This window comes from Ornithodoros turicata, chromosome 5 (genome assembly GCF_037126465.1).
Source record: "Ornithodoros turicata isolate Travis chromosome 5, ASM3712646v1, whole genome shotgun sequence".
NCBI classification, from domain to species: domain Eukaryota; kingdom Metazoa; phylum Arthropoda; class Arachnida; order Ixodida; family Argasidae; genus Ornithodoros; species Ornithodoros turicata.
The window spans coordinates 46,682,298-46,701,954 of NC_088205.1; the positions used below are offsets into that span (position 1 = coordinate 46,682,298).

General features: G+C 47.7%; 1 protein-coding gene across 1 annotated transcript; it reads left to right on the forward strand.

The window, feature by feature from the left end:
• Positions 1 to 15,412: 15,412 nt before the first annotated feature.
• Positions 15,413 to 19,404, forward strand: LOC135395981 (uncharacterized). Its single transcript, XM_064627059.1, has 3 exons — positions 15,413 to 15,565; positions 15,950 to 16,074; positions 18,068 to 19,404. Exons 1-3 carry the CDS (start codon positions 15,554 to 15,556, stop codon positions 19,398 to 19,400), a joined length of 1,470 nt encoding a protein of 489 aa, XP_064483129.1. The 5' UTR covers positions 15,413 to 15,553; the 3' UTR covers positions 19,401 to 19,404.
• The last annotated feature ends 253 nt before the right edge of the window (positions 19,405 to 19,657 follow it).

A 19,657-nucleotide genomic window follows, 5' to 3' on the forward strand; every position in this document is an offset into this window, starting at 1 on the left:
CGGATACCGGAGCGTTTCTTGAAGCGCAGAAGCCACCCCGTCGAATAGTTAAAGCCTTCGATACCTGCGGCGACGGACGAAATAATGACATTTCGGAACAAAAAGGACCAAATGCAGAGTATCCCAACGAACGAAAACTTGCCCAGAAGAGTTGCGTACAGCTTTGCTTTTTGTATCAGCATGGCATCGCTGACCACCGCACCTCTAGCCCTGATGTCGTTGAACCACGCAGTGCCTTCTCTAGGGACATATACTTTGGCTGCCTTGCTGGAACCGTGGTCGATTCGTCGACGAGAACTTCAGCCACTTGCCCAAATGCTTCAGCATCGCGGAGACAGTCAATCTGCTTATCTCTAAGGAAAGGTCTCTTCGCCCAGCCGGCAAGTTATTGATGAGTGGAAGGCCTCTAATTGAACCGCATGCATATCCGTTTCTACATCCCCGCTGTGAGCTCCGAACGCTTGCGCTTCTCTCCCGGCATGCCAAACGTCCTTTCCATATCGTTACGAGTCAAAGTACTGGCCAAGTGACCGAGGGTGACCGTCTTTTACGTCTTCTTGCTCGCACTAAAGATAACAGTGAGTCAGCGCTTTCCCCGGGCCATTGAACTTTTGTGTCCGCCGGATGACTCAGTCAGTAGTGGACGGTCACAATAACGAGAGAAGAATACACGTGTTCTCCCCAGTTCGTCCCCATAATGCTGATCACAGTTGTCATAATAACGAGGGGCCTTTACACAGGACCTCCATTGGGAGCAAACCGTGCCCCACAAAAATGTTCACAAAGTGAGAATGTCATACTAACGAGTGTCATATTAACTATGGTTGACTGTATTTGAGGTCAGAGTTTAGATTATGTAATGGACGAGATAGTTGGGTCTCGCAGTAGAATCCTTTTCGAAAGCCGTATTGACGATCAGAGATGATGTTGTTAGACTCCAAGAACTTTATAATGTTAGAGTGGAAAATGTTCTCCATGAGCTTGGAAGGTATGGAGCTGAGCGAAGGGACGATAATTGTTAGGGATAACCGCTTTTATGAATAGGGACTATATTTGCTGGTTTCCAGTCGTCTGGAACTATACCACGCTGTAAAGATGGTTAAATATATCCTTGAGGAACAATGCCGATGTCTGTTTGGCGTTGAATAGTGCCTTCGCACTAATACCATCATGGCCCGGTGATGATGTCAACCGGAAATCTTCTATTAGCTTTACGATGCCAGGAAGTGTGATGACTACGTCGCCCATTCGGGGTACAGTTGTGTGACGACATGGTGGCATGCCGCCACCATCTTTTTTTTATTCCATGTTAGCGCCGCGAAGCAACTGTGGCTATGAGCGGCGTACAGATGTGAACATATGGAGAGAGGACAGCAGGAAGGAGTGGGGGACAGGGGGTTAGTATGCGTCCTGGGCCGACCTCAGGGGGAACTGTGCCGACATCACGTCTGGAAACCCTTCGGAAAACCCAGGGAAAACCTCAGACAGCACAGCCGGTGGTAGGATTCGAACCCACCACCTCCCAGTCCCAGCACGACCTTGGCTAGCCACCATCTCTGACTGCAAAGAAGGAGGAGGAGAAGTCGCAGAAGGTAGTGTGCTGTCTTCGTCAGAAAGTACAGCACCAGACGAATCGATCAGATTGATCACTTCATTGGAACGACGGGTTACGGCACCCCTTTTTTTTGGGGGGGTTTGTACTGAGCCAACCGGGAAGGACATGGTGATAATACTCGCGTTTCGAAGCAGCAAGAGATCGTGTATATTCTAAGGCACAGCTGCGATAGCGGTTCCAGGCTGGGATGCTGTCTGTAGAAGTCGCTTTCCGGAAGAGCTTCTTCTTCCGATTAGACAGTGTGCGAAGTCTTCGGTTGAGCCAAGGAGCGCTGGGGCACGACTTGATTGTAAGCAGAGGGCATGCTTCTCTATCACACGTAACAGCTTGTCTTTAAACAACAGCTAGTTTTCGTTGACTGTACGAGACTGAAAGAAGCGACCAAAGTAATGGTAAAAGGCAGCCCATTGCTGGTTATTGGTGATGAAATTTCCGCGCTCGTATAATCTGATTTTTTTTTAACGCTGAGTGTACCTTTTGATAACAGGAATAGAGATGGAAGCAGATACCATCTTGTGGTCGCTGAAACCTTACCTCCATGGCTGAAACCTTCAAGATAACGCAACGTTCTGAAGATTTCAGGACTGTTCTTCAGGATGCAGTCTAGAATGCATAATGTAAAAACCCCGAGATTAGGGAACACGAAGGAACAGACACAACACGAAGTCTCAATGTTACCGACACGAGTTGGTTCCCTAACTAACTGGCTCAGACCAAAATCAAGTACGAGATCTAAGGAAGATTTAGATTCTGCAGAATGACCGCGAAGTTCCGGCCGATCAATGGCAGGATAGTTGAAATCGGATTGAGGAACTGGGGTCATGACCTGGTGGTGTGTAACACGCTCCGAATAACAATTTGTTATGGTAAGTATTAACGTATACCCAACACATGTCAAGCTCAGTTTTTATTACAAGGAAAGTAGATGAAATACGTTTGCGGACATCAATGAACACTCCGCCCCCTCGCGCACATTGCGCACCCCCTAAACATTGCGCACAACCTCTATTAGGTACAGCGCAAAGCTAAGCTAAATAGAGAGCAAAGCACTATTGATGTATTGCGCGTGCGCAGAACCACCAACGCTATCCCTTGCGTACGCCAATGCGATAGCGTACGATATACTAAAGCTATTATCGATAAACGTCGCAACACCTTCCGTGGCGGTCTACAAATTTGTTTGTAAAATGCTTTTAATATTGTGCAGAAAGGCTATTAAACACAATGGACATTTTTCCACACGTTACAAACTGGCTTCTTTATTGCTTGCGTGTACGATCCTTATTGTAAGAATGGAGGACAAAGCATTAAAAAACGGCGCAAGAACAACACGCGGGAGAGACAACAACACGACGGCGGACTTCCAACTCTTGAATAAAAAGGAAAGAAATAAAAACAGCCTACAGCGTGCAAACCCGGCCCCCAGTGGGGCATACAAGCAGAGCTAGGTCAGCACCCTACTAATTTTATATATTTTTTTCATGTAACATTCCATTTAATTTAATTGTAGATACACTATCTCTTCTGCAGTAAGGTTGACAGAGGGAGCGCTGACACACTTATCAAAACCCATGTTAGCAATATAAGGTTCTAAAATTTCCCTCTGTGCTCTTCGTAGCTACCAAAAACAACTGTTCGTTCGAAGATCGGTGTGCACGTGCACTTGTCCACATGGACTGACAGATGCCCACTGTGTGTATTTTCGAGCGAAGCCACATGTCTCTCTTAGCCGGATGTTTAAACATCTTTCAAGAGCGCAGAGGAAAATTTTGGAAGCTTATCCTATTGCCAGCATGGGTTTTGATAAGTGTGTCAGCGCTCCCTCTATCAACCTTACTGCGAAAGAGATAAGGTGTCTACAATTAGTAGGATGCTGACCTAGCTCGGCTTGAATGACCACTGGGGGGGGGGGGGGGGGGGCTGGTTTGCACTCTATAGGTTGTTTTTTATTCTTTCCTTTGTATTAAACAGTTGGAAGCTCAGCGTCGTGTTGTTGTTTATCCCGTGTGTTGTTCTTGCGCCGTTTCCAGATGTACAGGTCCCGACAAAAGGTGTATTTTCTCCTCTTGTCAGCAGCTTGTCGCTACCAGCGCACTCGCTCACCCCTCTGAACAAGTAAACGAGCGCATTTCCTCTCGCCGGTATACGGTGTCGCGCCGAGGACAAAATACACCGCTCACGTGTTCCGTAAAGTTTTGTCGTGACCTGTACCAACTACCCCAAGCGACTAAAAGGCCCTCTTCTGTGGGAACTCCTGAGTGTCATCGATGATGCCATGTTGGCGGTTGCTGGCATCGTCAACCTCTCATCTCCAATTTTGAAGCAACGACAAGTTTTAGCAGAGTGCCTTAAATGACCTGCATTGCTTATGCTTTTGTTCTCTTCCGAAGCCTGGTATTCTTTCGCCATGGATATTGAGGCTACAGGCATATGTAACACTGAAGCTGTTTGTTTTATGTTTTGTGGAATAATGCAGGGCCAGAGACATATTATCAATAATAATAATATAATATTGGTCCTGTGATGTTGTTGGCGGTAACTCATTACTGTAACTAAGCTACTTTCTTCGGTGATGTAACTCGTTTTTGAGCTACGGTAACTTCTTGAGGACATCATTCCTTTTTTAGGGAACTTTGTCAAAGTACGTAACTTGAAATAAGTTCCAATGTCGTTTTGTTGAATTATGGTCTACAAACAACGCAAGCTGCGACCTCCCTCTCAAATGAGTAATGGTAAATAAAAAATGATACAATGATACAACATTCCGCGCCGCTTGTATACGTGCACAGCGGTGCTGACTCCGCCCTCGTTGTTGCGCAGTGAACTCTGCAAATTGCGTTCTTGTCGTTCTTAGGTGACGTTCATCATAGCGACGAGCAGTTTGTTATAAGGGTCACTGTGTAGCAAGATTAGATCCCACACTTGGCGCGGTTCTACGAAATATGATCAACATCCTTTTAAACTACAGTCCTTTTAAACTACAGAATTTCGCGACACCAGAGAAATCACGAAAAAATTGTACTCGCGAATAAAGGTGTACTAGCCGTCACCAAAAAGCACACTGTTGCCAGCTGAGCTATCAGAACAGCAACGAAAAATAGCCTCCCTCGTTTCCATCGAACGGCCTCGTGGAGACCAAGAGGGTAAAATAATACACAGTCCAATTTGTTGAAATGTCGTCAAGAAAAATAATAATGAAAGAATGGAGCAGGAAGTCAGAGTGACTATTTAATACGTGAGCCTTCGTGCAGAGCCTGCCCTTCTCCAGGCAGGCTCTGCACGAAAGCTCACGTGTTAAATAGTTACTGTGACTTCGTGCTTCATTCTTTCGTTATTATTTTTGTTGACAGCCTCGTGGACGTAGAGATTGGCGGTCGAAACAACGCGTTTCTCACCTGACGTTCGGAACTTTTCTGGAGATGGCAGCCATGGAGTATATGGTGCGTGTTGCCGGGCCGTTGATCTGTAGGCTTGAAGCATCGAAGCAGTACATAGTTTTAGCAAACATGATTTTGCAGTGCCCGTACGCCTACAAATACGGTTGAGCTGGACCGGCCGTATCCGTGCGGCAGCGCAGACACTCGCCAGTTAGCAAACCGGAGCGAACCGGAGACACGCTCGCTTCGGAGCCATGCCTATGGCGGTGGGGATGAAGCAAAATGAGCGACGTTGAGTGTCAGTTTCGGTTTCGCCAGTGCCAGTCGAGATTGGAATGTCAACAGATTTTCTGGTCCTGGTAGACTGAATTGCTTGGTGACACGCGTGGGTGACTGCGTAGAGAAGCATAACCGTCGATGTTTGGTCGATGACGCCCTTTGTTACAGAGTATCATATCACAACATAACATGACGGGTATTTTTCCGCAACTGGTTATTGAGCACTTACATGTCTTTGAAAACATGATGTTCATCAACACACAGCATCAATCCACAAAGAGTAAACTCATGGGGCATGTATCCAAAATGTCCAAACTGCGACGAAGAAAAAAAAAAGTTGAAGCACTGAGATCATCGGCGATCATGCTGTTCTGTGATGAAAGAACGAATAACAGAGAGACACGGGACACGCAGACAAATACGAAAAGTTCTCAGAACGTTCTCTCCCTTTTGTTGATGCTGTTCTGTGTTTCGTGCACCTCGTGACTCGCGATGTCCCGTCCAGCCTACCTTTCTTGCGTAAAAATTAACGCCATACAACTTCGGCGTGATTGCGTTTTCAGCATCTGCGACATATGACAAATGCGGACTCCCCTGCCTGCCGCCTCATGCGAGCTTAACCTGCGAGAAATATCATTTCAAAAAACTGCTACAGCAGCATGTCACTGTGAAGTACGTACCTTTGCACACAGCGCCGATGGTAGCGGTCTGACTGCACGTCTTGTATTCTCCCTATCAACGCTCATACCCAGACAGAACACTTTATCCTGTGGATGTCTGAAATAGGTCCCAATGTCTGTATTCGAAAATAGATGTCTGCCGGACATCCACTGGACCATCCGTGAATCCATCCGACATCCATCCGTGAATGCCGGCATCATAAATGGACGTCCCTGGTTCGATATCCGCACGATGTCCCATGTCGGCTGTTACAAGGATTGTCGAAATCATGTCCCTGGCGAGATGTTACACGGAGCACTTCTTGCAGGAGAGAGAGAAACGCGGGATGTTTAGCAGTGCAGAAGTTTAACTTTCGTTCGAAGAACTCAATATTCCAAACGAAATCAGTAAGAAACACAGACGTTATGTTGATGGTGAATTAATATTCCAACCAATTCCTCCCTTCAATGACGTTTCTGTGTGTAATCGAAATAAACTTCGCCCTTCTTTTTGTATCAAACAAACAACAACTTTATTTCAGGATGATGGGTGGGGAGTTTCATCGCCGGGGGCGATACTCTACCCCATTGCTGGAGGTGAAGCAGGGAATGAAGGTATGGGTCCCATTACAATGAGGAGCGAAGTCCTGTGGCGTCCAGAAAGACGAAGAGAGCCTTTAGAACAGAGCGTTGGTGAGCTGGATGCGGTCAGGGGCCAAGCAATTTTGTGAGGGAGAGGGGACGGGAGTCTAGCTCGTTGAGGGAGGCGGAGAGTACGGAGCAGGAAGGGTGGTAGTGTGGGCAATTTAGAAGAATGTGCTCGATATCTTCAACAGCACCGCAGTGACTGCAGTGGGGAGAGTTAACTTGTCTCAAGCGGTAGCGCCACTGTGCTGTGAAGGCCACGTCGAGTCGCATTCGATGAACTAATGCGGCGTCTTGACGAGAGATATGTGCTAGCATGCGGAAAGCGAGCGCTGGGTCAACTCTGCTCAGCATGGGTGGGGTAGTATGCCGGCGGTCCGTTGGTGGGTAGCCAGAGGAGTCACAAGGCTTCAAAGTATGAACCAACGATCGCCTCTCAGCAGTGCAATACGCGTCCGTGTCCGAGACGAGAGAGCTGCTTCGGCGGCGCTGTCCGCCAGTTCATTGCCTTCGACACCGCAATGGGCGGGAACCCATTGGAGAGCGAGCCTGTGTCCTGCTTCGTAGACAAGTTTGTAAGCGGTTAACACATCCATAACCAACGGTGCGGAGCAGCCTCGGATGCCAGAATTTTCAATTGCTTGCAGCGCAGATGCTGAGTCAGTAAAGACCACCCAATTCCGGGGGGGGGGGGGGGCGGAATGGAACGATGTGCTGCAAAAAGAAAAGTATGGCGTAGAGTTCCGCAGCTGTGGATGATGTAGAATGCCAAAGGCGACGTTCTTGAACTACGCCTTCGTCGGGGATGATAAATGCTGACGCGGACTTGCCATTTCGAGATGCGCCATCGGTGTAAGCGGTGGTAGAGGTGGAAAACTTCGCGTCTACGAGAGCATAGAATTGGGCTCGAAGGACTTGAGGGGGAACCTGAGCTCTGCGGACCTGGAGGTCAGGGAGACGTGCGAAGGTGGGTGGCACAGGCAGAGAGCAGGGGGCGTTCGGCGATGTGACAGTCCTAGGTGTGAAGCCGGTGAGAGCGTGGCGTGTCCTCTGCGCCACGCGATGGAAATCACTTTCAGGACGGTATCGAATTTTCCTGAGGAGTGGGTGACGGGGAACGTTCGCACGTAAACGTAGGAAGTGTCGAGCCGTTTCCCGCTCACGGAGGACCTCCACCGGGAGTTCTCCAGCTTCAGCTAGGACTTGCCGTGTTTCAGCCATTCTTGGAACGCCAAGGCAGCGACGAAGGCTTCGGGCGAACAGGGACCGAAGGGTATTTAACGATGTTGTAGAAACCCTATGGAAGACTGGAAGGCTGTAAAGCACAGTCGCCCTCACCAAAGCCGCGTGAACGGCTGAGAGGTAGCGTTGATCACAACCCCAGCCGAAGCCAGAAACATGTTGAATGGCAGGAAGCCATCGCTGCACTTTGGTTTCAAGGTGCTTAATATGGCGAGCCCAGTGCAGGTGGGAGTCCAGGACCACACCAAGGAAGCGATGAGAACGCACAGGCTCGAGCTTCCGTGCACCAACCCAAGGAGGGAAATTACTCATAGCCTTGTGGGTGAAAGGGAGCTCGACGCACTTTTCGGGCGAAAGGTCCATTCCAAGTCGGGTAAGGTAGAGATGAACGTTGTTTAAGGCTCGTTGTAAACGGCGCTGAATGGCTGGTCGTGACTTGCCTACTGTCCAAAGGGCAACGTCATCGGCATACACGGAGAATGCGACCTTGTGTGGAACTATCGATTTTAGTCCTGCCATGACCACATTAAAAAGTGTAGGACTGAGAATGCTTCCTTGGGGTACGCCTTGATGAACTGGGTGCTTGGGGCTTGGGATCTGCGGACAGTGACAGTTCGGTCCGTAAGGAAATCGTGAAGCCAGCTGAAAAGTCGACCAGATACTCCAAAAGACAGCAACACGTGGGGGACACAAATGTGCGAGACGGTATCAGAGGCGCGCTTAATGTCCAGGAAGACCGATACAACGATCCGCCGATGAGCACGAGCATGTTGGACTGTAGAGACCAAATCGAGAACTGGATCCATAGAGCTTCGGTGGCGGCAAAATCCAGCCATTTCCTGAGGGAACGCACCTTGTTTTTCGAGCCACCAGTCGAGGCGATGCAAAACCGTTCTCTCCATCAGGTTTCCCATACAGCTTGTCAGGCTCACGGGGCGAAAGGAGGATAGGGCATTTGGAGGTTTGCCTGGTTTCAGGATTGGAACAACTAAAGCCTCCTTCTAAGTATATGATACGGATTCCTGTCGCCAAGACGTATTATAAGCATGAAGGAGAGGTAAGAGTGACGGCTCGTCAAGGTTCCGCAGTGCGGCGTAAGTGATTTTGTCTGTGGGGACGATCGCACATTCACAAGTTTCAACGCAGCCTGCAGCTCAATTAGAGTAAAGTCGCGGTCCATAACCGCCGGTGGACGGGGCCACTCTTGGTGGATTTCTGTCTGCAGGCTCTGGACATAACTGTGGTGTACTGCAGACGTTGAGGCAGCCGCTGGTGTCGTTAGAATGACGGAGAAATCTGTCGCGAGCGTGGTTTCGTCTACACCCTGTGGGAATCGCCTCACGGCCCGCCCAGGGCCGGCAATTTCCACTCCCAGGGCCACACCACCCGCTCGCTACCGGAGTACCAAATGCACCGCACAGACCAAGTCGGCCAGACTCAGTTTATTCTCATACCTTTGAACGGAAGCCAGGTACCCGCACCCAACCGCCCGGCGAACACCAAAAGGCAGCCCAAGCCTTGAACGGAACAATCTGAAGCCCGCTCGGAAACCGAGCGCTCCTTTTAAATCAACAAACCCCGCCCACAGCTCTCTCTAGAAGGGAAACCGTCAACAAAACAGGTAAGGGACACAGATAAGGAGGGCAGATATCAACGCACAGATCTACGCGAAATCAGAAGCTCGGAAACAATCTTTATCGCGAAAAGGCGAAAGTTCCACATCTTCCCCCCTTACAAAAAACAACAACAAAAAACAAAACCACAAAAACCGTAACGTTACACCTCTGCAAGGCGAGAGCAAAAAAAAAAAAAAACGCCCAAAACATCGGGCACAAAACTAAACGCTCGGGACACAGTTCGGGTGGCAGTCCTAGGCTTGTAGATTCACAAACTTAAAGCATTTCGTCGTCATTGAGGTTGATGAGGCTTTCTGCGATGTTGACGGCGGTGGGGGAGGAGACTCCGCTGTTCGGAAGAAGTCGTCGCGAGACGATGCGGGCGCCAAAGATCGTGGTTCCCCACCACGAAGGAGCTCCGGCCGTTAGCGCTGAATGACTAGAAGGGCTGCTGCCAGATCGGACTCGGTTACCCTCGCCGTCCGCGCTACCTCCACTCTGGCCCGGTGCAGAGGGCCTCGCAGGTGAGCACTACGATAAATCATGGGGACACCACATCGTGGGCAGAGGGCTTGACGCTCTTCCTCCGTGTACGGCTGCAGAGGATCCGAGGTGTGTCGGCTTCTAAGGTTACACAGCGGAACGGTGCCGGCACCGAAGATGGTTGTGCGCCACAGAGAGGTCTGGGTTGAGAGGTCCACCTAGAACGTGATGCCCAAGAAAGTGGCTGGCCAAGATGCATGACCGTCCAAGCCGCGATAGAGCGACAACGGGCCCGCTGTCGAAAGACATCTGTTGGTCGGGAGGTGCTGGGTCGAAGAGAGCACTCGGGACGGCCGCTTGCACGGCGCCCTTGCCGCCTGGAACGACCTGAACGGGACATTTCTAAAAAGAAACAGAAAACAGATAGTGGTCAGAAGGTATATATCTTCTGGCCGAGAGGGTCTGTCCAGCCCTCCAGCGATCGTGATAAGCAGCCGTGGAAACGTGAAGCACACGACAGGGGTACATAGGCTAGCCGGTTCGAGTGCACTAGGAACTAGCGACGGTGGCTTTACTGTTACACGCGTGAGCACTATGGAATAGTGGCGGCTGTAATAACTTACGTGCGTCACTCGCAGAGCACGGTGCGTAAGGTACGGGAAAAATGTAGCACACAACAGCACCGAGACCGGCCGGAAGGCGATCTGGCGCGATGAATGATTGTAAGCGATAAGCCGAGAATGCAAGTCTCCTGAACACCAACCGGGGCAGAGGCACTCTGCCGATAATTTGGACGGTGGCGTTACATTTACAGATAACTCAGGTCAGATAAAACGAAGGGTGCGAAAGAGTCGCCTACTCCGAAAACAGCTGATTAAACATGTTTTGAAACGTTCCGGGCTACTGCTAGTGCATCTTAAGGCGCAACACACACGGACAAGAGGGAGACACACACTCGCGCCACTCGCAACTCAGTTTAATAGCAAAAGGCACATAGACAGGAACAAAAAAGACGAAAATCCAGAAAACCATCCTCCCGCCCTCTACTAGCAACATCCAACAAGTTCACACTACGCAGCGATAAGCGGCTGCCACTCGCTATCATCGAGATACTTTATCTCTCGCCCTGACAACATCACGGAAGGCTGGCTCACACACCTTTCCCCCGACTTACTTATCATGTATGCCTCAATAATCTCTCGCGTCAGCGCATTGCGCGACATTGCCAAGATATCAGTCCTCCGAAAATCCGGTGTACACACACATCTATTACAATGTACAGCGAGGTGTCCCCGCGGAGTGCCACTCAGTGATGCCGCGTGCTCCATCAACCTGACATTGGCACACCTTCCAGATTGCCCTATATACCGTGTATTCACACGAGCGCCTTTTCTGACTGCGCAGCGACTGAAGGAGGAGAAGGAGGTAGCAGCATTATCACGCAACCATCCAACCATTCGGTCGCGGGCGGAGATTATCGCACAGCAGAATCTATGAAGCGCACACGTTTTTATTGTATTTTTGGCGAGATATCAAAGAGCCTTGTGCAACATCACTGCGCCCAGCAGCTCCGTCCGTCAGAAAGAAGCACACGGATAGTTTGTTCGCGGGGCACAGAATCTGACGACTGACGCGCAGAAGGAGGACGGAGCGAAAAAGAAAGCCACCCTCTGTTGCCAATGTTACAAGCTCTATTATTTTTTATCTATTACACCAGGTAGAGCAACATCCGATCTTGTGGAAGCTCGCCGATGAGCAAAACCGAAATGTACCGAGGAAACATGCCATGCGGGAAAAGATCGCTCTTGAAATGGAAAAGAGACACCCGGATGTCGAAGCAACGGTAGATGTGTACATCAAAACACTTTTTGGGTCCCCATATTCACGGCGCAGTCGTTGTATCAGTTGCTGTTAATTAATAATAACGAGTTGGCAGCATTCGCGTTCCAAACCAAAAGGTATCGGCTCAGGACGCTAGCATTTTGGTTTAAAAACGAGAAATGTATGAGCAGTATCGCACGCCGGGTAAGACAAAGGGGTGCAAAATTTTATCCCCAAGCCGGCCACTGTGGGGTCACGCATATTCATAGTTGTCTGGCATCATAAATTAACCATGTAATGGTATAATATTTTAGGGCTGTCATTACACAAGCCTACATGGCAGCTCCCCGGGGTCATCATCACGTCATGCGGCGCATTCACGGGAGGCCACTGTGTGCATACATCGTGTTCTGACAAGCACCAACGAAAACGATCAGTTGTAATAAAGGGAGTCAGTTTTCCGCGGTTTCACTATTCTTACGTGTTTCCCATTCATCGCGGCCACACAGTTTGAGAACTGCCAGAGCGCTTTAGAGTAACCCCTGGACAAAGCTATAGTGCTGAAGATGCAACACTTACGTGATGGCGTCTCGCTTTGTCATGACATTATTTCATAATTAGTCACTAGGAGAGCTTCCTATATAACGCGATATGCAAAAAGTGCCAATTCGTGAATTTCGTTTTGTTCCATAATTTTATATGTATGTATGGGACGGTAACGTACCTCCACCAAAAAAAGAGAAAAAGAAAAGAAACAGATCATAAGGGTTGTTGGAGTGGGTGTGAACTCTGCCTCGCTATGCCACCGGAATGAGTAGTAGACACAAAAACATGGCCTGTCCAACGTCTAAAGCAATGAGGCCAATGAAACGCAGGAATTGGAAGCTACCAAAGCTAGCCGAAAAAAAAAAGCAAGACGGATGGAGGATAGAGGATGAAGGGTGGAGATGCGTTGAGGGTGCATGAGTTCGTCGGGGAGAGCAAAATATTAGATGGGCCGTTGAGCAAGACCTCCCTTCTGCAGAAAGAGGACAAGGTTTCTTGCTTTAGTGGAACGTACAGCAGAGGGACCACCAGAGACACACACACAATTGACACAAAAAGGTGTACGCTCCACTCTGTCCTCCAATCAGAAGTGAGAGCCCTATCATTCACGGCAATGATTGGCGCAGAACCTGCTATGCGGTGAAGCTGTTTTTACTGTGTTCGAAAGGTGCGACCTTAACGCCACAGCCGTGTCTGCTTTACACCACACTCAACACCGTCAGACTGCTGCGGAGTCACGGTAAAAAACGACGACGCACAGCTTTCACAGTAGTCTCTCCTACACTCTTTCCCGCTCACTCTTATATACGAAGGTTTTATCCATTTAGAGGCATGTTTAAGCGCACATAATTCGAACGAACCTGTTGCAGACGGGTTACGGAAAGACGATCACTGGCTAGTATACTGTCCCGCATATTGGCCTCTATACTCTCCTTTTGCGCTTTGCTATGCGGAGCAGAATGTATTTAAAAGTGGCCGCATCGATGCTCAAAACCTTGCGGTAGACAAATGGGTCCTCGCGTCGTAGCTCCCGTAGAAGGCTATTTTGCAGACCGTACTCTTTCCTCAGCAACCATTCATTCGTCCATAGCTTCTTTAACCGCTTCTTTTCGTGTCAGCATTCACTATCGTCAATGAGAAAAGCAAGAGCCACAAATTTTCGCTTTCTTTCGTCCATTGTGTACCAAGCGCCGTGCACATAAAATTGATGCTGCAACGTTCAACCGCAGCGCGAACGTAATCCCCGGCTTCCCCAGCATCTGAGCCGACATCACATTGGAACACTATCTGTGTAGGCGTTCCAAAAGGGCGTAGCCTCAGCGCCTTATCATTTACCCCTCTCGCTCCTTCAGTCGCTGCGCCGTCAGAAAACACGCTCGTGTGAATACACGGTTACGGAGTGAGACGTGTTCCGATACGCTATCAAGAACCTGTCTAATCTTTCTTGCAGTGATCTGCACCTTCCATCTATCTCATCCTTCAGTACGTGTTTTGCGAGCGCCTGTTTCGTTGTATGTACAAGGCGTTCGGCTGCGCCATTTGACGCCGCGTGATACGGGGGACTTTGCACATGTTTGATACCACACACTTTCATGAATTTGGTAAATTCTTTGGTAATAAATTGTAGACCGTTATCGCTTACGAATTTGTTCGGGGAGCCCGTATGCTGCGAACACTGATCGAAGATTTTCTATCGTTTTCGCGGCTGATGTTTGAGACATCCGAGAAACTTCTATCCATTTGTAAAAGGGATCTACGAATACGAGGAAGTTGTCTGATGTTTTCGTCATGAAGTCCACATGAATTATCTCCCAGCACTTGGCAGGGAATGGCCACTGCTGCAAGGAACCTCCTGTCCAGAGGGTTGTATAGCTTGGCAAATACGTAGTACAGTTCGGTCCCTTCTGGAAATAGTCCAATTCGAAATAGCCCAGAAATCTCATTCACTGTAAGTGGATATCGCATTCACAATTCTCATTCAAAGTGCCCAAAATTTCCCATTCCCAATTCGCAACTTTCACCTACTGCAGATGGCGCCCCATCCACTTAAAAAAAATGTCTGTCTTCTCGGGGGTTGAGAAGACGCGATGCTATCCCCTGTCATGGAAAGTACGTATATCAGGGCGAAAACACTGTCCCTCGCTGTGATCTTAATTTAGGCATATTAATAAAGCACCTAGGATAGGAATCGCTGCCACCCCTGACCCGGGCGTAGTAGTTACAAGGAATCACGCTTGTTGGCGCCACCGTATCTGAAAGTTGCGAATAAACAATTTTGGACAAATACCATATTGAAAACCACGGAAATTGAGTGGGTTTCAATGAGAAATCATCGTAAATGTCAATGGGAGTGGAACCACGCTCACTCTCACCCATTGGAGGCCAGTCTTGTTTCCCATTGGCCCAATGTGCCGCAGCAAGGATTTTCCCATTAAAGTCAACGGCAACGGCAAGCCCTATCACCACCACCACCACCACCACCCATTAAAGTCACCTTGAAATTCTGATTGTCGATGCACCTTTTGAATGTGCAGTAACATTCGATTCTGCTGCATAAAATGAGCAGAAAACATGTTTTGTTGTAAAACGGAGTTACACTAGATACCGTTTCTACGTGAACATACAGGGTGTTTCAAAAAACGTGTCATTCGGACTTTATAAAAGAACGAACGGTGCGACCGAAAAAAACGGGGTAAGCGGCATTTGTTTGGCAACCGAATTTGCCATCTTGCAAAAATATTTTCGTTTGATTTTAATTAAAAGAAATTGAATTTCTTTAATTGAACTCCAAAATTTCCCAAGTCAACCTAACGTTTTTTTTTACAGCATTAGAGAGCCCGTAGCGAACTTAGTCAGATCCATCGAGAAATCCGCTCGATATTGCAAATGGAAATTCCCCCAAAAAAGTCCCGAAATTGAGGCTTCAAAGTTTCGGGTGTTCAACGGCGCACCAAACCAGTCCGAAAGGTGCGCGGAGAGGAGGACGTGCTCCTGCCCCCATGAAGCTAGAACAATAAGCCGATTTCACCAGCCACTGTGCGCATGCGCGCGCACCACGGGGGAATTCCACTGCCGCCATATTTGTAGTTCTTTCCGCGCTGCTACGACGTAAACATACAGGTGCTCCGAGTCGCTTTTGCATGCGGTGTGTTTGCTTATAATTCGCACAGGTTGACATTGTCGTACGCCTGGTCCAGTCGGTACCAGTATAGTCAACACTTGCGGCTGCACATTGGCGACATCAAGAAATCTGCTGTTACAGCCTGCGCGATGCTCAAACAGGTATGTAGTTTGTTTGTGAGTGGTATTCGCATGATGTATGAACTTATTATTTTTTCATCGGTGGCTTTATTAACAGCACTGTGCCGCTATATATCGGGTAGGCAGACCTCTCTGCTACCCCATTACACACTGTTGATTCCGCGCGTTTTCCGGCTGTGCGTTTAGCAAGTTTAGCCATCGCGAGATACATTCCGCTGCGCACACTGCGATATGGCGCACTTGCGAATGTAGCAGTGACCGGCACATAAACAATGCGGTGCAACACGACGAAATGGAGAAATAATAAACGCGAATATCGCGTAGCTGCTTCTATGTCAAGAGAACGCGCCAGTTATACCGATCTGCATGATAAACTATTTCAACCTCTACTTCTGTATTTTCCAGGTTCAACGACAGAAGCCTACTTCACCCTCCTCTTATAGGTCATTACGGCAGTGGGAAAACGAAGGAGGATGGACATGTTCCACACGCAGCCTGAACTCGTTCTTTGGGAAGCAGCATATATACCAGTACGAAAAATGTTTTATTGTAATACAGGATTATGAACAAGGCCCTTGATACGCATCATACTATCAAACTTTTGCAACGTTGCTAGTGGTCTTAGTCCTCAGACCGATCCCCCTGCAAACGTCCCTCTTCCTATCTGTAACCCCACATCCTTCTTTTTGACACCTACAAGTTGTTATGAAGTGATGTCTATTATTGATGGTCTAAAGCCACTAACGTCGTCTGGACACATTGCATATCTTCCACATTTCTCAAAAGGTTTCGTAACACCCTTTCTCATCCGCTAGCAGAATTGTTTAACGAATTTTTTCTGCACGGTATTTTTCCCGAAGAACTGAAGATAGCTAAAGTGTCACCCATTTATAAAAAAGACCGACTGTTAGTAAGGTGCTGGAGAAGATAATTCTGCAACGCTTGGAGAGTGTTTTTGATTAAAATCAGTTGCTAAGTTCATCCCAGTATGGATTCCGGAAAAAGAAATCAACCACACTTGCGTTAATTCATGCGACGGAAAAAATTAGAATGAATATCGAAGAAAAAATATTGTCTCTGGGCATTTTCGTTGATCTAACCAAGGCTTTCGATTTAATTAACCATAAAATTTTACTTCAGAAGCTAGACAGATACGGCATTAGAGGCACCCCTTTAAAATTAATAGAAGCTTTTTGACCCATCGGAAACAGTATGTCATTCAGTCTGGCTGCAGTTCCGAACTCAGAACGCTTTCTATGGGTGTCCCCCAGGGTTCAATATTAGGTCCCTTCTTATTCCTCGTCTACATAAATGACCTGCCTGGCTTTCTTTCAACTACTTGTTTCCTTTACGCAGACGACACCACTATTTTTGTTGAATCTAAAAACCTCACAACACTATTTTGTAAAGCGAGCTCTGTTCTCGATAAGTTTAACTTGTGGCTATCACATAACAAACTTGTTGCTAACTTTCAAAAAACGTCGTATATGGTATTCCGACCGTCTCAAAAGAGCCTGGATTTCACTAATTTGCAGCTTTCCTTCGGAGGGAATATCCTTTCTCGTGTTTCTGTCACCCGGTTTCTGGGCGTCTTTTTGCAGGAAAACTTATCCTGGCACCATCATATTAACCATGTGCGGAGTAAAATCGCCAGTGGATTGTATGCTCTAAGCAAACTCAGGAACCTAGTCCCAACTAACATACTTTTAACCATATACTACGGCCTGATTCATTCCCATATCAACTACGGCCTTGAAGTCTACGGCCTCACGTATAACTCTAATCTGAGCCCACTGCTTTTTGTCCAGAAGCGTGCGCTACGAATTATCCTTTCTGTCGGCCGTCTGGAGTCGGTGTCGTTCGCTTTTTCTCTTTTATCTGTACTTAATATTTTCGATCTCCGTGATTATAAAGTTGCCCTTCTTATGCATAACTTTTTCTACAGGTCTTTTGACAGACAACAACTTAGCTTTCAAAATTTCGTTCCACCATATTCCCTACGGAACGTGTCGCATTCACTTCAATGTTCGGCCTTTCGCTCTAATTTTGGTCATTTCTCCCTTTCTTCTTTTGGAACTAGGTTGTGGAATGAACTCCCACATAACCTAAGGTCAACAACTAGTTTTCTCGCTTTCAAGCGCTCTTGCAAATTACACTTTCAACAGCGGCATTAATATCTTTATTTAGTTCAATGACATGTCCATTTCTTCATGTCCATTACTTCATTGTAGCAACGTACACCGTTTGTGCATATTATATGTATTGTATATCAATCATATTATTGTATATTATTGTATCATCTTGTATATGTCCTTGTTACATTATGTGCGGACTACTACCTTTGCATTACCTCTCCCTCATAAGATGTATTTGAATAATATGTTTTCTTGCGGGACCGTTTAACAGGGTTTCCCCCTCACGGTCCCTTATCTCAAGTGTGTTCCTGATTTTGTGTAGCACTAATAAACAAATAAACATTGGAAAGTATCATTTTTAATATTTCAATGATGCGATTTCTTGCAGGTACACTGAAAAGCATGGAGCCGGAAAGCACAAGGATGATGGCTTGCGGCTCTTCACATCCGGTCACGTTCAGGAACTGAAGTTTTTCGAAGATGATTGCAGCCCAGATACACTGGTCCGGGCTGATATACTTGCAAGCATGCAGACCTCTGTTACCTACAGAGTGAGGACAGTGATTGACAAAGCAACTGGAAATATCTGCTGGGGGGCCTGTAAGTGTAGTGCGGGTGGACTTGGAGTCTGCAAACATGTTTGCTGTTGCCTCTATGCTCTAGTGTATGTCACAACACATGAATTGAAGGCTTTCCCCCAACGCAAGTCATGCACTGAAGGCCCAAGGCAGTGGTATACACCACGAGACCCAAAAGTGGTGTCACGGACTATAGATGCTCTAGATTTTGTGAAGGACACAACGGAGAGGCTAAGTTGTGCACCTGAACGCTATGCAAGAAAAAGGAAGTATTCATCGCTGGATGAAAATAGACGGGTGATGTCCTCCATGCAGCTAGACAGTATTGAGCAGCGCTGTAGAGCGATTGGGATGGACTGCTTAGCAGACGTAATTTGTGGCAACGGATGCAGGCCAGAGCCGCTGCCTACAAACCCTGAGGAACAAGAGAACCTTCCTGAAACTTGGCTGCAACTTTTTCAGACGTCTGGAATGTCTGCAACCTACAGTCTCCAAGAAGTCGCTCAGATTGAGCTTGTTACCCGTGGGCAAAGCAAGTGTGCATTGTGGTCAAAATACAGACGTGGAATGATCACAGCATCCATTGCCCACAGGGTATTCACATGGATGAAGTCAGTTGACAACAAGCCAAGACCACATAATGCAGGACCTCTTATCCATACAGTGCTGATGAAGCAGAGTATGCAAACTGCTGCTATGAAGAGGGGACTTGATATGGAGCCTGTTGCAAAGGCAAGCTATCTGGACAAACACGCAGACAACCACAGAAATCTACAAATTGCGGAACGTGGCCTGTGTGTGCTCACTGGCTGCCCATTTGTGGGTGCAAGCCCGGATGGGATAATCCAATGTGAATGCTGTGAAGCAAAGATCCTGGAAGTGAAGTGCCCGGTCAGTGTCCAACGGCTAACCCAGCAGCACTTGAGAAGCGAGAGGCTAAAGGCAACAAGCCAGTTTTACACGCAGATGCAGATCCAAATGGGAGCAACATCTATCAGTTCAGGAGTGCTATTCATCTATCAGGACGATGGGCCTTCAGTGGAGGTACCCGTACAATTTGACAAGGCGTACTACATTACTGTTATGAAGTCATTAAGAAGTTTTTACTCAGAGTACGTTGCCACTTGCATAACTACTGCATAATGCAGAAACCGTAGGAAATAAAGTGCAATATCATCTCACCCAGTCTTATTTAGATTCTGTCCCTTCACCACAGGTATAGGGAGTTTTAACCTACGTCAAACGTGCAGTGACGTGGCATGCTCGTAAGCTCCTCCTACTGATGGTCACTTTTCGTGCTAGCGGCATTGAAAGATTACAAACTGGGCTATTTTTCAATGTGACAACCATAGTTTGCACAAAAGAAAATGTGAGAACGACGATGACAAAGTTGTCTTCGG

Excerpts from the sequence above, each read along its gene's own strand:
- LOC135395981 (XM_064627059.1), top strand. Across the intron at positions 16,075-18,067 it reads GGGAAGCAGCATATATACCA|GTACACTGAAAAGCATGGAG; the intron begins GTACGAAAAATG and ends GATTTCTTGCAG.